The sequence below is a fragment of the Morus notabilis genome, unplaced genomic scaffold, assembly GCF_000414095.1.
Source record: "Morus notabilis unplaced genomic scaffold, ASM41409v2 Scaffold1545, whole genome shotgun sequence".
NCBI lineage: Eukaryota > Viridiplantae > Streptophyta > Magnoliopsida > Rosales > Moraceae > Morus > Morus notabilis.
The window spans coordinates 16,029-36,678 of NW_010356916.1; the positions used below are offsets into that span (position 1 = coordinate 16,029).

Sequence of the window (20,650 nt, forward strand, 5' to 3'; positions counted from 1 at the left end):
TTATTTAAATGAAGAGTGAAAAGAAGGGAGATTGTTGTCAAAATAAAAAATGTATAGGTAATTTATTAAAGTATGAAATGCTCAGGGATAAAGTATCAAAAATATGAGGCGCGCACGAGTATTTCCATCACCTTCTTAAACAGTGTTATCAATTTGAGTCAAATCGCAGCGCTTGACAAATTTAGGAGCTTTTGAAAACTCATCTATTTATATTTGTGTAATTCTATTCATTACTAATTGCATGTCTAAAAAACCATAGGTATTAAAGTGACGCTTTTAGAGCGTGAAGGTACTTTTTTTAATATTATTTAAAGCATTAGAGTAAGATTAAGATGTTTTTGAATAATAAAGGAAACTAAAAATTCTAAAACAAAGGGACAATTATGACCACACAATATTTTTAAGCTTTTTTGTATATATGAGCACACCTTAAATTTATCGCAATTGGCAAATCAATTTCTAAACTAACATTCTTGAAAATTGACCTTTGAATTTTGAAATCATTGCATAACAAGTCCGATTGATAATTTTAGATAAAGTATAAGGTTGCCCTCCAAACTATAGGCATTGTCACAAAATAATCCTAGAACTTTAATTTGAGTTATTTTTGTTTTCCTCTGAACTTTAGTAACTCTTGTAAAATTTCCTCCTTTATTAAATTTTTACTTCCGTTATTGTTGTTGGCCTCTATTTATAAACCCCAAAGGTCCCTATGTCAAGCAAATAAAGGAGAAAGTTAGGTATAAAAAAAAAAAAGATAACTCCCATTAAGTAATTGCACTTTCCTGTGACTGTGCCTGGATAAGGAGGAGCTAACAAAGCAATTATTTACCAAGTTACTCAAGCTGCACTCATTATTTGTGAAATAGGCTTTCTTTATGTTAAAAATCTTAATATAAAGAGTTCTTTTGTTATTTTTTTCACTTTATATGTCATTTTCCATTAAAAATTTAGCATACGAGGAGAATTTACAAGAATTACTGAAGTTCAGGAGGAAGGAAAAGCTAAAATTAACGTTTGGGAGGCATTTTATGACATGTCTATAGTTTAAAAGACAACCGTATAATTTATCCTAAAATTTTTGATACAATTTCATCATGTGACAAACATTTGACTCTCAAATGAGGATATAATAAGTCTTTCATCATGTATTCAACATGTTTTTTTTTTTTGGATATAAAGATTCAAATTTTGTTTGACTTATTATTCCTTTAAGAATTAGTTTAGTAAAAAATAAAAGAATAAAAATTTACGTAGAGTATAGTTAAAAGGAAAATTCTCCCTGAACATATGTTACATTTTAAAGATTATGATCAAAATATTATAGGAGGTATAATTCAGGAGAAATTTTTGTAATTAATCCTAAATTCTTCTTGTGTCTCCAACATGGCAATACATGCAGAACACGATAAAAAATTAGTGGGTCAAAAACAATAAGCATTCTTGTGATGATACGTGTCAAAAAAAGGAGATTTTTTTTTCTTTTTACTTTTTTATGTATGTTACTAGCTAAATATAACTAGCATAGAGTGGCTAGTCATTTCATCTTTTATATTATTTTATTCTTTTAACTATAATAAATGCAAAGGTTGTTTTATAAATTTAATAGAATTATTTTATTTCAAATTCAATAAATATTAAAATAATCTATATTTAGTTAAAATAGAAAGTATGATTTGAGTGACTCACCAATAAGTTACTAGCTAAAATATTTTTGTACCTATTTTAGTTAGAATTTAACTAAAATTTAAAGAGCTCTTTTGGAGATGCTATAAAATATTTTAAGATAATAATTAGTATTACATGAAAAATTAAGTAGGGAAAACATTTAAAACAAAATAACTTAACATGAGTCAGGAAGGAAACAAAATTTCAAAAACCACATCGGAGAAGAATTAAAATGTTAAAAAAAATCTCGCAAAAAAAAGAAGAAGAAGAAGTGAGGATGCATTTGAAATAAAGTATTTTAACTATGGGTGTAAGAATTGAGCCCGAACCCGAAAAACCCGCCTGACCCGACCTGACCCGACTAAATAGGTTTTTTTTTTTTCAGATTAAAATGGTCCCAACCCGCACTATGCGGGTTGGGGACTGGTCGGGCATGCCTGAACCCGCAATGCCCCGACCCGGCCGTTTTGAAGCATTAGCCCTAATTCCTAAATCCCTCGTCCTCACTCCTCACCTCAGTTTCTCGACTCTCTCCTGATCCTCTGATGTCCTCGCCTCTCGCCTCCCTCATCTCCTCTTGCCTCTGGCCTCTCGCATCGCCTCCTCCTTCACCCTAAATCCCTCATCCCTAAATTACTCGCCGTTCCTCACCGTTCCTTGCCGTTCCTCGCCGTTTCTCGCCGTTCATCGTAAGCCACCGTTCCTCTTCTTCTTCTAGATTTTTTTTGTTTTGTTTTTTTATTTATGATTTATCTCTGAATCAGAGCAAACCAAACAGAAATGGGTCTGTTTGTTTGATTTCATTTTTGATTGATGTCGTTTTTGGTTGATTTTCATTTTTCGCTTGATGTCGTTTTTGGTTCCAGTTGCCCTGGAGGTGGAGCTCACGGCGGCGACAGTTTGATTCTTGCTTCTTGCTTTTTCCAGTGTCATCAGGTAAGTTCCTTCTTGCTCCTATGTTTTTTTTCTTCCACTTGTAATTTCTGCGTTTTTGGTCTGATTTTTCCAATAAAATAACATCAGTTGGAAACAAAATTTAACATTTGGGTTTTAGGTTTCTAATGTTATCCGATTTGCGTGTTATTTGCTTTTCGTTTTCTTTATATCTGCAAGTTCGGTTCTTAGTGTCATTTTTGCTAATAATAATTTTGTTCCATTTATTCTATATATTTTTGAAAAAAAGGTCGAAACTTTGAAGTGATTTGGTGGATTTTATGAGTTCCAATTGCCTTGGATTAATCAATTTCTCAGAAAATTGACATCGTTTCCGACGCAACATCGAGTTTGGATTTCAAATGAGGTGTGGTTTTAAAGTAAAATGATTTGAAGGAGAAGATGGTTTTAAAGTACAACAGAGGAAAAAACGGAAGTAGAAGGAAAAGGGTGTTTGTTAGGAAAATGAAGGAGAAAAATGTGAATGAGTACAAAAATGACGTGGACAGATGCTTGACCGACCCTATGGAGGATCCAACTCGGTCAAATTTTGATGTTTTAGATTGGTGGAAGAATAATGTAACTAATTACAAGGTTCTCTCACTAGTTGCAAGAGATATTCTTGCCATTCCTGTTTCAACGGTAGCCTCAGAATTTACTTTTAGTACCGGAGGCCGCATCCTCGATCCTTGTAGGAGTTCATTGAGCCCCAAGATGGTGGAGGCATTGATTTGTACACAAAATTAGCTGCGTAGTCGTGAGCATATCAACCTTATTGACGTGGAAGACTTTAATGAATATGAAGATATTTAGTCAGGTAATCTTTTTACGTTTTACTTATTTTTTTTAATTTTATTTCATCTCCTTGTTGTTTATTTTGTTGTTCTAAACTTGATTTTGATGATTTTTTTGTTATGTTTTCTTCTCAAGATTTGTCAAATTCTGTTGCAACACATGAGGGGCAAGTTGGGAATGAAGGTGCTATTATTCTGGATTAAACAGTTTAGAGTGGACTAAATTTCCTATTTTGCGACTATCTTTATATGGACTGTTTATTCTAGATTAAACTGTTTATTTTATATAGACTATTTTGCTTCTCAAGATTTTATTTCATCTCCTTATTGTTTATGCTTTTGGACTGTTAAAAGATGTATGAAGTCATAAATTAAAATTAGTTTTCACCAACCCGAGTAACCCGACCCCTACCTGAGGTCACCCGAAAGGTTGCGAGTTTGTAGATTTAAGAGAGTATCGCGGCCCAAAGTTTTATCAACCCGCACTAGTCGGGTCGGCTCAATTTTTCGGCTCAACCCGACCCTACCCGGCCAATTTACACCCCTAATTTTAACGAAAAAGGAACAAGAAAAAAGTATTTTAAAAAAGACACAAGGGTCTATTTGAAAAAAAAACTATTTCAGTAAGGTAAAAAGAGGAAAAAAAAAGTATTTTAGTATACATCTTAGAATATAGGTATTACAAAGAAAAAAAATAAAATAATGTTATGAGATAAGTAAAACAAAACAAAATTGAAAGGAAAAAAACTTTATATAGAAGCCTTTAACAAAAAGAAAAAGGGAGAAAGAAAAACCCAAACAAGAAACCAAAAAGAAAAAAAAGAATGAGAAAAATGAAAAATAAAAAAAATGGAAAAAAGAAATGAGGAGCCACTGTGTGGCGAAAGGAAAAGATGTGTCTTTGACTATTATATATATGTAAAGATTACAGAGATAAAAATTAAAGATAAAGATTACCCATATCTTCTTTAATTGTTGAATTAGGGAAGTAAGAATACATAACAGTTTATCAAACTATAGTTGGAAAAGACAAGAATGAATGAATCAAAAGGAAAAAAAAAATGATAGAAGAAGGGAAAAAAAAAAAAAGACAAATATATATTGGTTAAATCTTACTATCTCTTAAGTGATTTGTCTGAGAGGAAAATCTGTCAAAAATTTTATACCATTCTCAATTAGACTTACTATGCAACGATTTCAAAATTCAATAAGTCAATTGTCAATAATTTTAATTTAAAGACTAATTTGCCACTTGTGGTAAGTTCAGGAAGAGCTCATGTAAAAAAGTGTTATTTTTAAGGATCATTCCCAGACGTTTTTCAAAAAAAAAAAAAGAAATAATAATAATACTTGAGTTCTGTCATTGACAATGAAATATGCAAATACAAAAGGAAATAATTTTAATTATAAATAAATAAATGATAGCAAATAATTTTATATTCTTTTCCTTTCTTCTATATTTAATAAGACACTTATTAAAGAAGTAAGTTAAAAATAGTTGTCACCTGGCTTAATGGCTTTGTTGAAAATTTGCATTATTGTTCCAGATCCTTGAGATGTAAAATAGAATACTTATTTTGCTTATGTAGAGTACTTATGCATTATACTTATGTAGAATACTTATTTTGCTTCCAATGAGGGAAAGTTAGATATAAAATATGATTTTACTTATCATGTCGAAAGTAAAAAATATAGTAAAAAGTTTAGAATATTTCACAAATAGAAAAAAAAAAAACTAAAAAACATTAAAACAGGTATTACATAATTTTGTAGTAAAAACTTCAATAACATTATAAAAATTGTTATATGAGTTTACTATTCCTAAAATATTTCAATAAAACCGTTATACTTCAACTTTGTAATGCAGTCTAATTTGTAGCATAAATAAATGGATCATTTTTGTAGTCTTATCCTCTAAAGTCCACCAATATAAAGCCAACACCATCAATGCAGTTCAAATATTTATACTCATTATAGTCAAAATATACATATAATGGTTATTCTAATGTTTATACATTGGTAGGTACTATTATAATTTTAATTTTGCTATATTAATCAGATAGCTATAAAAAATTTTATAATTATCAAAAAAATTATAATAATTAACAAGATTGAATTTTTATAACGTCATGACATCATATTTTAATATTTAATGAGTAACTACCAATAAAAATAAAACTGTTAAAAACTCGTTCATATATATTAGTTGTATAAACTCGTTCATATATATTAATATCCTTAAGTTGAAAATAAAATATTTAAAAAAGAAAGAAAGAAAGAAAAGTTCAGGCGCCTATTGAAATGAAAAGTTGCAAGCTGTGGCACCATTATATTTATAGCTCAGGTGAGAATTGAAATGAAAAGTTACAAGCTGGGGCAGCATTCTTATTTATCAAAAGTCAAGAGCTCGCAAATGTTATAACAATAAGAATTTGGGGTCCAAATAACATTACAAAAAAGGATATCCTCAATTCCAAAAATGGGGTTTTTCTAGGTTTAGGGTTTAGGAGAGTGAGGGCTTTCGCTTTTATAGAAGAACGAAAGAGGAAAAAAAAAAAAAAAAAAAAGCTTCAAAAAGCTCCGCCATTTCTGCTGTTGGAGCTTCTGATTTAGCTTTCTCATCACTCATCATGTGGGCTCTTCGTCGTGCTTCTGTTCCTCTCAGGTCTCTCTCTCACTCTCTCTCTCTCTCTCTCTCTCTCTCTCTCTCTCTCTCTCTCTCTCTCTCTCTCTCTCTCTCTCTCTCTCTCTCTCTCTCTCTCTCTCTCTCTCTCTCTCTCTCTCTCTCTCTCTCTCTCTCTCTCTCTCTCTCTCTCTCTCTCTCTCTCTCTCTCTCTCTCTCTCTCTCTCTCTCTCTCTCTCTCTCTCTCTCTTCCCTCTTTGAGTTTGGTGCTGAACTCATTTTCCTGTTTGGTTAACTGTGAAGTTACGGAAATGAATGGAAATTTCAACGCTGGGTGTTGTTATTCTCGTCGTTTCGTGTCTCGGAACCAGAAAATTACAGATATTTCTGCTTGGTTATGGAGATAGTATCGGAAATTTAGTTTTTCGGAAGCTGGGTTTCGTCGACTTATCGTCTTGAAATTCCATGCTTTTTTGAATCGCTGTGATTCGTTTTTCATTCTTTTTAATGAATCTAAACCTTTCTCGGGTCAGTTTGATTATAATCTCTTGTTTGGAACATCATTTTCTGAAATTAATGCAACTGAATTTCTTGAAGGATTTTTTTTTTGTTTAAAAAAAGAAGCAAGAAATGTTTTTTTTTTTGTTCAAAAGTTTAGACCCAATAAAAAAACTAATAGATATATCTTATTCCTGACGTTTTCATTGTGAGAAAGGAACCAAAATTTTTGTTATTAGTTGTTGAAAGTTGAAAGTTGTGAGAAATGAACCTCTTTAAAATTGTTGAAAGTTGTTTCAATGACTTGCATTTTTATAAGACTCCTTTACTACCCTGCTCTTAATTTTGTAGTTAAGGAAAAATTTAGCAATTTGCAATGATACATAATGAAATCTTTACTAGTTTTAGTGTCATATTCTTTCTTCTTTTGGGGTTGTTGTACTGTGACTCTGATATGGTCGTTACTTAGCTTTTGTTTTTCGCATTCAGGAACCGAGGATTTAGCATCCGGGCTTCTAGTACTGGTTTTACTGATTCAGAGCCGCCAATTACTTGCACACAAGACAGGGCTAATAGTTTTGACTCTTCTGAATTGACACCAAATGTATGTAAGTGTTTCAATGGATTTTGCCGCAGAAAACATGTTTCTGCAAACCTATTTCTGGTGCGACGCAGTCTGTCTTCACAAGCCGGTGCGAAGAGCAGCGACAGGGAAGATGAATTGGAGAATGAGTTTTCTGAACTTGAAGGCACAGATCGTTCTAAGGCAGTTAAAGACACTAATTTACTGGACGAAAATGCAGACGAGCTGATTTCTGAACGAGATTTTTCCGAGGTTGATGATGATGATGCTGAAGTGTCTAAAAATGATCTGGGGCTATCAGATACTGAGACTGATTTAAGTGAGAGACTGCATACTGAGAAGACGGCAGATTCAGCATTGTTCAGAGCAATTGCAGATGCTCCAGGTTATTCTGTTCGTGACGCTCTCAACAAGTGGGTTGAAGAAGGAAATGAGGTGGACCGAGGAGAGGTCTACTTGGCCATGCTCAGTCTTCGTAAGGCACGGATGTACGCAAGGGCATTGCAGGTGAGTTTCACAACTATATTTATACGCCTTGTTGATGTAATTGGATAGTAAACTGAGTTGTGTATTGTAGTGCTAACTTTGTCATACTTATTAACTTCCTAATCAATTATTTCCGAGAAGGCTGTTTGCAATTATACGTGTTAGATAGATCCTTGTGGCATCCAGTTGTCTGTACCTAGTGGATCTGCAATTAGTTTTATATTAAACTTGTAATCAATCTTGTTTATTGGATTAATAAAATTGATTATCACCATTATGATAAGAACCAAACATGAACAGAGCAATTTGAACAGAAATAAATAGAACTATATTGATGAAATAATAGAAAGATTACAAAGTAAACCCTAACAATAGTGGTATTCGAGAGACCACCAACTCTCCCAAGTAAACCCAAATTTTCCCACTAATCGGACATGACCTCTCTAACCACTAATCCCTCCCTTTTATACTTCTCATTCTCTTCTAACCACTGTTATTAACTAACAAAACCAACAGCTAAAGCCATCTAACAATATTCCTAACAGACAGATCACACTCTTATTAACTAACCAAACTAACTTCCAGGAGCCTATCATTACTCCCCCCGCAAAAACACCTTGTCCTTAAGGTGTTGATCAGGCAAACGGACTGGAATGATGCCACCTCCTTCTCATTTCGATTAAACCGGATTCTGAATCGTCGAATGCAACAGCCTATCTTGGAGAGTTGAAGTAAACGGTGATGAACTCAGAAGCAATGGGTATTGGAACGATAAAGCCAAGAGCGTCAAACTCATAAACAAAAGGTCTTGGAGTGCTGGACTCCACCAATTCCTAATCTGGCATTTGCAAAATTTCCAATTCCAACTCCACTCGTGCCAATTTCTCCATTCCAAGCCACAATTGCATCAACACTTATGGACTTAGCTCTGATTTCGTCAAAATTTGTGTCAAAAATATCTGACTTAACTCCAATCGGACCGAAATAAGAAGACCTAGTCCGAATTTCGCTGGAGTTGGCGTCAATCGCGTTGGAAGTGTGCAGCCCTAGCTTTAACAGCATTGGGACCAACGCAAATCATGCCGGATTTGAGAAACCCAGCCCTTAGCTCGCCGGAATATGCACCAATCGCACCATAATCACAAAGGCCAGTCCAAATTGTGCGGAAATCAGCCCCAAGCACGCTAGAATGACGGCACCCAATTCACATCCGGCCGGAATTTTAGAACCCAGCCCAACTCTTGCCGAAATTCGTGCTGAAATTCCATGACCTAATCCTAATCGCTCCAAAATCAGCCCTAACGACGCTAGAAATCGAGAGACCCAACCCCCAAATCGCAGGACCCAGCCAACATCGAGCCGGATTTTTGGGCCCCAGCCCCAGCTGAGTCGGAATCCGCACCGTTCGCGCCGGAATGCATGCCTAGGGTTGTCGCGACCCCTCTGCCTGCTTCAATCGCGCCTAAATTCGCACCCCTAGCATAGGAATCGCGTAACCCAGCATCGCGATGCTTGATTCCGCCAAAACATGCGAATCCCCGGAGTCCGGCGTCAAATCGTCATTCTCCTCTTCCACTAGTGAATCCAGTCACGATTCGTCTTCAGTTGGTACCTTGAGATGTTGCCCTCGTAGATCTCGCCCAGATCCCTCTTTGACCCTAAGTTTCGTCGCGTCTGTCCATTCTCCTGCCAGATCGTATGCCTTTGAATCTCTAGACTCCGATCTCATGTCTTCTAGCGTCACTTGCCGACGCGGGCCCTCTGGATCTAGTCGCGAATCTCCACATCTGCTCACAGTCTGAGTAGTATGGCCCTCGCCATATCCAACTTGCTGGTCCTTCGCTGGAATCCCTTGTTGGGCCAACAGTTGATCCAACTTCAAAAGAATCACCTCCAGTTTCCTTTCCAGCACCGGTAACGTCTGAATTTCTGCAAATTCTCTCTGGGTTTGCACTCTGAACGAGCCAACCTGCTCCATTGCTGAATCTGTTCTTACTTCCATTTTCTTCTCAGCTGCAGTCCCATAACTTAGGCTTGTATTTGTTATTGTTGTAGTCCCATAACTTGCTCTGACACCACTTGATAAGAACCGAACATGAACAGAGCAATTTGAACAGAAAAAAATAGAACTATATTGATGAAATAATAGAGAGATTACAAAGTAAAACCTAAAAATGGTGGTTATTCGAGAGACCACCAACTCTCCCAAGTTTTCCCAAATTTTCCCACTAATCAGATATTACCTCTCTAACCAGTAATCCCTCCCTTTTATATTTCTCATTCTCTTCTGACCAGTACTAGCAGCTAAGACTAACAAAACCAACACCTAAAGCCATCTAAATATTCCTAACAGGTCACGCTCTTATTAACTAACCAAAACTTACTTCCAGGAACCTATCACATTATGATATTTTATTGTTTTTCCTTTTAGTCTTCTACTTGTTCCCTAAGCTTTGTCCTGACTTGATGTCTTGTTTTTTGTGTCTGTCCACCATGTTCATTGACAAAGCTGAAATGGTTTTATTGCTTTACTGGTTATTATTTCAAGCTAGCATAATAATTAGAAAAAGTAACTATTGTCTTGGCTTGGTATCTTCTGATTGAGGTATTTATTTATTTTTCTGAACAAACCAGAGAATATATTAGAAGTATTTAATTGATTCCAGAGTATATGGAAGTTTCAAAATAGTAGTGAGTTGGTGCTCTATACTATTTCCCAATTAAAATTTGTTAATTTTCTTCTCCCTTATATTGTTGTTAGAGATGTTTGGTCTTTGGGGTTTCACTGCTTGGCGTGCATTTAAACGGTGTCTGGAAGGATTTAGCTTGTGCATTTTTGTTCCATTCCTACTCTTAATCTTTGAAGAGAATACTCTTACAGTTCTAGTCTTATGGTCTTACAAGTGGTGTATTAGTTTTTGTTTTTGTTTTGTTTTGTTTTTATTTTTTGTTGTTGTTGTTGTTGGTTTTTTTTTTTTTTTTTTCTTTTCCGCTAATAGATGTGCAAGTGAGAATTTCTAATTTTCTGTCCAGTCTCTACTTGCACTGCGAGCATATTATTGCCTACTTGTGTGATTTTAGGTTCTGCAATACTTTCGTAGTTTCGCACGTTTTAGGTTCTCATGCTTTATTGGTTTTGCAGTTCTCAGAATGGTTGGAGGCAGGTAAGAAAATTGAATTTGTCGAAAGAGATTATGCTTCTCGTGTTGACTTGATTGCTAAGGTATATGGCCTTGAGAAGGCAGAGAAGCACATTGATAGGATTCCAAATTCCTTTAGAGGGGAAATAGTGTACCGAACCCTTTTGGCCAACTGTGTCCAAGCCTACAATTTGAAGAAATCTGAGGAAGTGTTCAACAAGATTAAAGATCTCGAGTTTCCAATCACTGAGTTTGCTTGCAACCAGTTGATCCTTCTCTACAAAAGGACTGACAAGAGAAAAATAGCAGATGTACTATTGATGATGGAGAAAGAAAGCGTGAAGCCCTCTCGTTTCACTTATAAACTTTTGATAGATACCAAAGGCCAACAAAATGACATAACAGGAATGGAACATATTTTGGAGACAATGAAGTCTGAAGGTATTGTGCCAGACATGCAGACTAAATTCATCACAGCGAGACACTATGCCTCTGCTGGGCTTACAGAGAAGGCTGTAGCTGTTCTGAAAGAGTTGGAAGGCGACAACTTAAATGAGAATCGCCTGGCTTGCAGAATTCTACTCCAAATTTATGGAGACCTTGGACAGGCTGATGAAGTGAGGAGAGTTTGGAAGGTCTGTGAGTCAAATCCCCGGGCTGGGGAGTGCATTACGGCGATTGCAGCTTTAGGAAAGTTGAAGAAAATTGAAGAGGCGGAGGCTGTTTTTGATACGATGATGAAAGTAGTTAAGAAACCTTATTCGGTGCATTACAGTGCGCTTTTAAAGGTGTACGCAGATCATAAGATGCTGACAAAGGGTAAGGATCTTGTTAGGCATATGGCGAACAGTGGCTGCAAGCTTGGCCCTTCTATATGGGACGCACTCGTGAAGCTTTATCTGGATGCCGGAGAGATAGAAAAGGCAGACGCTGTCTTGCAGAAGGTTGGTGACTCTCACCAGAAGCACTTTAGGCCAATGCATAGGTCTTATGCAGCTATCATGGATCACTATGCAACAAAAGGTGACATTCACAACACAGAAAAGATTTTCCATAGGATGAAGCAGCATGGTTATTCACCTAGAGCTCATCAGTTCCAAACTCTTCTTAAAGCCTATATTAGTGCTAAGTCGCCAGCTTATGGGATCAGAGAGAGAATGAAGGCGGAGAATATCTTCCCAAACAGAGCGTTGGTGGAACAATTGACACATATTGATCCGTTCAGGAAGACTGCAGTTTCCGAGTTGCTTGATTAAAGAGACGGTTCCTCCCTCTTGGCATGACCTAGTCCCATTTTGTGGAACAATTACTATCTCTATTTGTAGGTGAAATGTACGGGCATCTATCAACATTTGCTTTTTCTGTACTGCAATGTTGATTGTTTCAAAAATGTTGCCCATCTTAAGCTTGAGGGTTCGACTATAGTATGGCCGTGCTTATTCAATATGTTCTTTTTTTTTCCCCTTTTTTTTTTGAAGGGTTACTCTATATGTTCTCTTGGGTTCTATTTGTTGTTTTTACACTAAAGCAATGTGAGATTTTTTTTTTTTTTTGGGTCCAGTCTCAGATGTTAGAATTGTGGAGAGGTTACTGATCTAGATATATAAGCTAGTTATGACGAAAAATTGCAATTTGAATGCAGTCTTCCATATGTTTTGTAAAAATTTTAGGAGATGAACTTCAATTGTTCTTGCATTAAGACTGATATTTGCTTTGAAATCTCGTGACTTTGTAGCTGATTATAAAGACTGATTGAAGTCTTCATTTTTTCAAGTGAGAGTCCCTCTTCTCTCTCTCTCTCTCTCTCTCTCTCTCTCTCTCTCTCTCTCTCTCTCTCTCTCTCTCTCTCTCTCTCCTTTTTTTTTTTGTTAGGTTCTGATTTATCTATACATCTCTATGCATACATACACATACATCTACTCTCTCTCTCTCTCTCTCTCCCTCTCTCTCCTGATTTATCTATACATCTCTATGCATACATACACATACATCAATGTAAAAGCAAAATGGGGTTTTTCCGGGGGCGCAAACAAAACGTTTGGTTAGCACCGTTTTTGTTTTTACTTCTTCCTTCCTTCCTTTCTTTCTTTCTTTCTTCCTTTAAAAAATAAAAAAAAAAACAACCTTCTCTTTCTTCCTCTCATCTTTCTTTTTTTTATTCTTTTTATATTTTTTTTTATTTTACTAGTCCACCTATGAAATAACTTTATAAATTTGATCTCGCATTAAACACGTGGCCTTGTCAAGCTCATTAATTGGAGCAAAAGAAAAAAAAAAGTATTTAAAAAAATCACGTCTAAAAAGAATTAAAGAAAGTGAATAAAAGAAAAGATTTGAAAAGATTTTTTTGAATTAAAAAAAGAACTTATGTATATGAACGTTTTTGAAAAGATTTATTTTATTTAAAAGAAAGTGAGAAAAAAAGTATTTAAAGAAGGATATTGTAAAAAATAATGAAGTATTAACTAATATTAAGGGAAAAAACAAAAAAAAAGACGATAAGAAAAAGAAAAGAAGAAAAATTCAAAATTCAAAAAGGAAAAAGAAAAAAAATTAAAGTTATATAGGTTTTAAAAAAAAAAACACAACTTACGTAAGGATATATTTAAAAAAAAATTATTTTAATTGAAAAAAGTAAAAAAAAAAAAAGTATTTCAAAAAAATGAACTACCAAAAAAAATTAGAGAAAAACAAAAATAAATAAATAGGCAAAAGAAAAGAAGGAAAAAATGTTTTAAAAAAAGAAAAAGATGAAAAGTTAAAAAAAGAGGAAAGATGACAAGAACACATAGCCTATTCAGGAGCCAAGTCCAAAAAGGAACTCGACTCTTTTTATAAATATAAGATGTTATATTTAAATAATTGATAGAAAAAAGAATAGGCTGTAGAGGAGCTTTTGAAAAAACAAAAAAACAAAAAAATAAAAAAAATTAAGTAAGACGTATTCAAAAAAGAAATTAATTTAATCCAAATAATTAAGGGATAAAAATATTTCAAGAAAAGCATGTTTTAGAAAAGTTAAATGCTTCGTAACACAAAATACTTGAGAAAAAACCAAAAAGTTAGTAGGTAAAAAAAAAAAAGAATAGAAAAAGAGTTAAAAAAAAAAAAGAGAAAGAAAAGCCAACACGTACCCTCCTTTGGAACAAGGAAGGAAAACCTTTTGTGCCTCTTTTATGTAAGTTAGAAATTACATATTAGAGATAGGGATTAGAGATTAGAGATAGAAAAAAATTAAGGGAGATTTTGGGAAAGTAAAAAATAATAAAAAAATTAAGAAATGACATATTTAAAAGAATTTATTTTAACACAAATAGTTAAGGGAAAAAAATATTTAAAAAAACATGTGATAAAAAAGTTAAAAGTTAAAATGCTTAGTAAGACAGAGCACTTGAGAAAAAACCTAAAAAGCCAAAAAGAGAGAGAAAAGGAGTAAAAGTTAAGGAAAAAAATAAGGAAAAAAGAAAAGAGGCCAAATGAAGATTAAGAAAAAAAAAAAGATAACAAAGAAAACAAAAGGGAGGAGGAGCAAAGAGGCGAGCAAGAAAGGAAAATCTTCCGTGCCTTTTTTATGTATGTTAGAGATTATAGATAAGATATTGGAGATAGAGATTATAGATAGAAAATTAATGGAGCTTTTGGGGAAAAAAATAAGCAAGGACATTAAAAGATATATTTTAACACAAATAAATTAAGGAAAAAAAGTATTTTAAAAAAAGGATGTTGTATAAAAGTTAAATCTAAAATGCTTAGAAATATAGCGCACTTGAGAAAAAAAATTAAAAAGCAAAAAAAAAAAAGAGAGTAAAAGTTAAAAAGAAAAAGGAAAAAAATGTCAAATAAAGATTAAAAAAATAAGAAAGAAAAAAAAAAGAAGAGGAGAGGGGGGTGTTGCCACATGGCAACATGAGAGAAAACGTGAGAAAACGGTCTTTAGCTCTTTTTATTATGTACAGAAATAGATATACAGATATAAATCATACATTTTTCTTTTCTTCAAAGTGGCCCTCCTAAAATGTACTTTTCTCTTTGATTCCCAGTTCAAATAATTTCCTCTCTTAGATACAATGTCTATTTTTTTTTTTTTTTAAAAATCATGTTTCCTGACAAAACATTTCATAAATGAGTTTTTATTTTTTATTTTTTTAATTCTTATTCTTTTTTCCTTCTCTCTTTTATTTCTGTGAGGATGAGGCAAATAACATATTTATAGGGATAATAAAAATTAAAGGAGCAACTATAATAACAAGCGATATGTTTGTTTTTGTGTTTCAAATAAAAAAATTAATTCAAACTATAGTTTAAGATTCAAATTAATATTTCGTAGATAACTAAATGAGAATAATTTAAAACATTGATTTCAAATCCTTAATTTTAGTTTATAACTAATGGTTACTCTAATAATTATATATCAATGTGTATCATTATTTTAGCCGTAATATATTAATCCTACGGTTATAATAAATTATATAGTTGACTAAAAAATTTTATGATAATTAATGAAATTGGATTCTTATAACACCATGTTATCATATTTCTATATTTGATGGTTACCATCAATGCAAACGTAACCATTGAAAACTCGTTCATATATATAGTGTGATTTTAATAGTTACTCTAATATTTATACATTAATAGGTATCATTATTTTAACCGGAAGATATCAATTCAATAGTCGTAATAAATTTAATAATTGACTAAAATAATTTAATACAATTAATGACATTAGATTCTTATTACGCATCATCATTAAATTCTTATCGCGTCTCATCATCAAATTTTTATATTTAATAATAAATGTCAATGAAAACATAATCATTACATATATATATATATATATATATATACCCATACATACATATCATGAGGAATCATGGTGCTGTAAAAAGTCCACTCCATTGATCAGCCAAAAACAAAAAAGTCCACTGCATTGTGCATGGTGATATGTCAGAAAGCATTGCTCTATAAAAACTTCGTTATGGTCACACATTCGAGTAAAATAAACATGGGTTTGATACTTTTGCTCAAACGCGAACAAAATAAATACACGATAAGGCGCTGACGAAGCTAACATATAATTTCAGTAGGGCACAATAAATATAAAAATATTGAGTTAAAATAACAGAAAAAATTAAGAGCTTTTCAGAAATCTTAAAAAATATATATTATAGAATTTTTCTCCCATCCTTTTTCAATATTAAAACCCTAGCAACAAGCTTAGAGGAGGAGTTCTCTGAGATCGGAGGTCCGGCTATTCGTTGAATTGCTGGCCTTCAAAGTTCGTCGGAAAGATCGCAAAAGTCACTAGCTTCGGGTTCGTGCCGACGAAAGTGTGGATAGTTATTGAAATAGAGTTGTTCAAGGGGAAGTAGTTTCTGGTCTTCTACCCTAGATATAGGATGCTTCATCGTGAGATTCTGTTGAAACTCCGGGAACTAGATCGTGGAAAGGAGACGAGAAAGGTGGTCCAGAGTGTGGCAGTCCTCGCTCGTTCGCGGTGGTGTGTGGGTCCCACATGCCGCCGTGTCTTCCGTGCTTTTGTCGCTGTTTCAGGAGCTTTTCTTCGGTGCCACTCCTACCGTGTTTTACATATTTCCAGCGTCGAGGGACTCGATTTTGCTAGTTTGATTTTATGGGATCTTTGTAGAGTTTTTTCTGTTTTTCTGTTTTATGTTTTTATTTTGTTGTAATAATAGTGATGGTGTCCCCATCTACTGACGTTAGGTCTTGGCTAGAGGGTGGTCTCCCCACTGCTTTAAGTCTGAGTTATGTAGTCCATTTTAGGATTGAGATATCTGGAGTCGTTTCAAAGTAGCCGAACCCTATTATAGTACCACTAGTTAGAGGAGTTCTCTCCGTTATTGGGTAAATGGCGCGTTTATATTGTCTAATCATGTGAGTAGCACCCGATTCTTGATTTTGATTTTGTCTTGTATCTTAGCCTTTAGTGATTTTTTAATAAAGTTATGCTATTACCTTAAAAAAATCTTAAAAAATAATTTGTTATATGTATATAGATATATATATTTTTTTTGCAGAATTATTATACATAGTACAACATAATATCTTGAACCCCAAAAATAAAATACAAATATAGTCAACTAATATGCTTATTGTTTACTTTTAAAATCAATAATTTTAAGGAACAATCAGGTATAACAGTGGCTTTCAAGGGGAAAAAAAGTATAACAGTGGCTAGATTTTGTTTTTGGATATGTGGAAGAAAAGGGCAACGGGAATTTAGAGAGAGAACAGTAAAACAAACGAAGGGGAATGGCGTTTGGTTCATGAATTAGAATCATAAAATTAGAATTATTTTTAATTTACGTGTATTTTTTATGAGAGAAAATACTGTAATAAACTATGAATTATGATTCGAATCGGGGTACGAATCTCCTAACTAAACAACTCAGACCGAAAGAATAGAGGGAGAAGTTGAATACACCACTAAGAAAAATAAGAGGATAGGTAGATTTTTTTTTTTTTCAGAAGCTAAAATAATAAGAAAATAAGAATTACAAAAGAGAAATAACAAAAGATTAAAAAAATGTGCAAGGCTACGCTAAAATCAATATCATCCCATATTGAAAGTCAAAAGCTTTTTTAAGTGGACGTATGCAGGTATGTATCACAATTTGGAGAGTAAAATATGATTTGAAGATTAAAGCCTCGTTCACTTATTTGAGTTTATAATTTGAATTTTTTTACAGTAAAAAGTTCTCATAAATAATCACATTTAACTTTTTTATTACAATAAAAAGTTCTCACATAAAATCACATCTCAACTTGAATTTTAAACTCGAATCAGCTAAGTGAACGGGACTTAAAAATATAAAGGATTTTCTTGGACACGTGCCACCACCGGTTTCTATTTGGCTCCATGCCAGCGATAAAGTGTAATGAGTATTGATCTATTACCGCGACAATGTGATTTAAACTTAAATGCAGGTTCGGCGGGTGGATTAATTTCGTGATTCGAATTATAATTTGTTATAGTATTTTTTTTATATAAAAAATATACATAAATTAAAAATAATTTTAAATCATGATTTTAAATTTATGAATTAAACATTATAAATTTTCTCTTGTACGTTAACACATTAATAGATTAAGTTTTTATTTATTAAATTTATATAAAATTACGTAAAAATTTAAAAAAATATAGATTTTATGGTTAAAAAAATTTAACTTATCAGTACGTCAGACGTATAAAAAATCTCCTTTAAACCTAACAGTATATACTACATAAGTTGAATATTGTTTGTGGATTTTTTTTAACACCGTTACGTCTATTTTATGATCACCATCACAATAAGCTTAAGAAGAAATCTATTTAGAGCAATAATTTTAAACCGTTAAATCACATTTAATCGTATCATATTAAAAAAAATACCATGATATAACTAAAATAGACAGAGATATAACAATTTATAATTGTGCCTTACTGTTAGGTATTTTTCCTTTTTTGTTTTTTGTTTTTTTTTAAATCTTCCCTCAACATGCAGTAGAGTATGAACTATGAAATGAAACCATATTAGTAAAACACAATTTTAAATTGTCAGATTAGTTCACAAATTAGAAAATATGACAATTTAACATGATTCAATAAAAATTTAAGCCGTTTACCAACACGCTATTGATAAGATTTTGTCTTACCCCTCCAAAAAAAAAAAAAACCAAAAAAAGTACTCACGAACCATTTTAATGTTATTTTAGATCTAACCCACTTCCAATTTAGCTTCAACTCTTATGATTCAAATGAAGTTAATATCATTATAATCATTATGCAATAATATCTTTGATTAATGCGTATTTTTAAACATTATACCACATTTAATAACTTCCTTTCGCTGTTGTTCAAGGGTCTCACTCTCTTTGATATTTTGATGTGTTAGTTTGTAGATTTTCATTTTATTTTATGTTTTTGTTTATAAAGACAGGACGACAGAGCTCTTGGGCAGCCGGTAAGGCGGATGACACCCAAATTAGAGATGGGAAGTTAAAGATTTGGATTGCCGATCTTGGCACGTCCAACGTTTATGATATGTTTACTTATCAGGAGTAAGTAATAGAAATTAAAAATCAGAATCAATCTCATGTTTATTTACTAATTTTTATCTTGAAATGAAAATAAAAATGTGTGGGTCTCACATTAATTTAGGATTGAAGAATGAGATTGACACTCTTCCTATCCCCCACCAGATTGACACTCTCAATCCTAATAGTAAATGTTAATTACGATTTTATCCTTAATTCTACTAACAAATTTGTGAATAGAAAAGTAAAAAGTAAAAAATTAAAAAATGCCATAATTTATTTTCACGCCTCTCATATCTCCTTGTTCACTTCCTCTGATATTTTTTTTCTTTTCTTTCTTTCTTATGAGTGCCATGGACGAATTCATATCAATGCAAATAATTAAATGAAACTAAGATAGTTTTTTTTATGCTTATAATTTGATTCTTGTGTTATACCTACTCTATATTTAAGTTGATTTCTGTTTTTTATAATATGTAATGCAATGCTAAATCTAATTTTATATGTTGATAATGTAGAGTAACCATGTCTTAACTTTTAGTACGAAATAAGAGAGTGATGAACAAAATTTAATTACTAATTAGTTATTCTAATTTAGATGATTAATTAGGCGTGATTAAAAAAATCTAATTACTAATTAGTTATCTTAATATTAAGATAGTTAGCATAATATACAATTTCTTTTTTTAGAAGTTTAACACATAAAAATCTACTAAAAGGGTATGTAAGTAAATTTATAACTTGTTTATTCCGATTCTGGACGTAAGTAAACGCATGAATGAGATTGGGAATGATTCCGACTCTGATTCCTAGAACCTAAATAAACAACTTATTATGAATCTGATTCCTGACTCTGATTCATGTCCACTCCAAATTCTGTCCACTTTAATTCATGTCCACTCCAATTACGGATAAGTAAACATACTATTAGAGGTTGATGGTTTCAATTTGCATAGTATGGGGCTTCCAGTGGTCATGGCGCATGTTCTTTTGTCTAAAAAACTCAAAAAAAGACAATTTAAGTTTCAACTTTATTCAAGTTCACGTTCTTTTAAGTTTCAACTTTATTCAATTTTACTCAACTTTATTCAAGTTCTAACTTCAACTCAAGTTATAACTCAAATTCAATTAAAAAACTACACTCAAGTTATACTCTAAAAGAACAACCCCGTAGTTTGATGGCGCAATGACATCACTTAAGTCCACATGCATATTGTTTAGGTGGCGTGTTGGCACCGCAACTTGCTCTTGGGTTGTGCTACAATTCCTTGTGATCCTGTTGAAAGTCATATCTTTTTAGACGTTTGATTTATGGATTTAAAATTATTTTTAATTTATATGTATTTTTTGTGAGAAAAAAATACTGTAACGAGCCACAAATTATAATTTAAATCATGACAGAAATCCTCGTACCAAACACATTTTTCTAGCTTAGGGTTAGTGGCATAGTCAAAAACTTTTTTAATAGGAGCGGGAGTGAAATTAAAATTTTAAACTAAAATAATAATATAATTATTATTTTATTTCACTATTGCACTATTTTTTTAATATAAATAAATCAATCTTCTAATTAAGTTTAATTCGTTTTTCAAGATCTACAGTGAACCTTTATCACAGTATCATCGAATGTTGATTTATTTAGCAATTTAAATTTGATATATGAGATACTCAAAAGTTTTTTTTTTTTTTTTTAAAGTAAATATGAGATACTCAAGAGTTAAACTTTGAGGTATAATTAAAATGTTTTTAAACATTTCGTATAAACGTCAAGAGTGGAAAAATTCAAGAGGCAATATAAGGAAATTAAAAATATAAAATAAAAAGAGAGAAAGAGGGAAATATGCTAAAATTTGAGATGAATTAAAATTAATAGGCTAATAGTTTACAT

The 20,650-nt window shown here is 32.6% G+C and overlaps 1 protein-coding gene across 1 annotated transcript; it reads left to right on the plus strand.

Annotated features, from left to right (window-relative positions):
* Positions 1-5,902: 5,902 nt before the first annotated feature.
* LOC21386697 (pentatricopeptide repeat-containing protein At1g80270, mitochondrial) lies at positions 5,903-12,341 on the plus strand. Its single transcript, XM_024163844.1, has 3 exons — positions 5,903-6,060; positions 7,006-7,606; positions 10,728-12,341. Exons 1-3 carry the CDS (start codon positions 6,026-6,028, stop codon positions 11,979-11,981), a joined length of 1,890 nt encoding a protein of 629 aa, XP_024019612.1. The 5' UTR covers positions 5,903-6,025; the 3' UTR covers positions 11,982-12,341.
* The last annotated feature ends 8,309 nt before the right edge of the window (positions 12,342-20,650 follow it).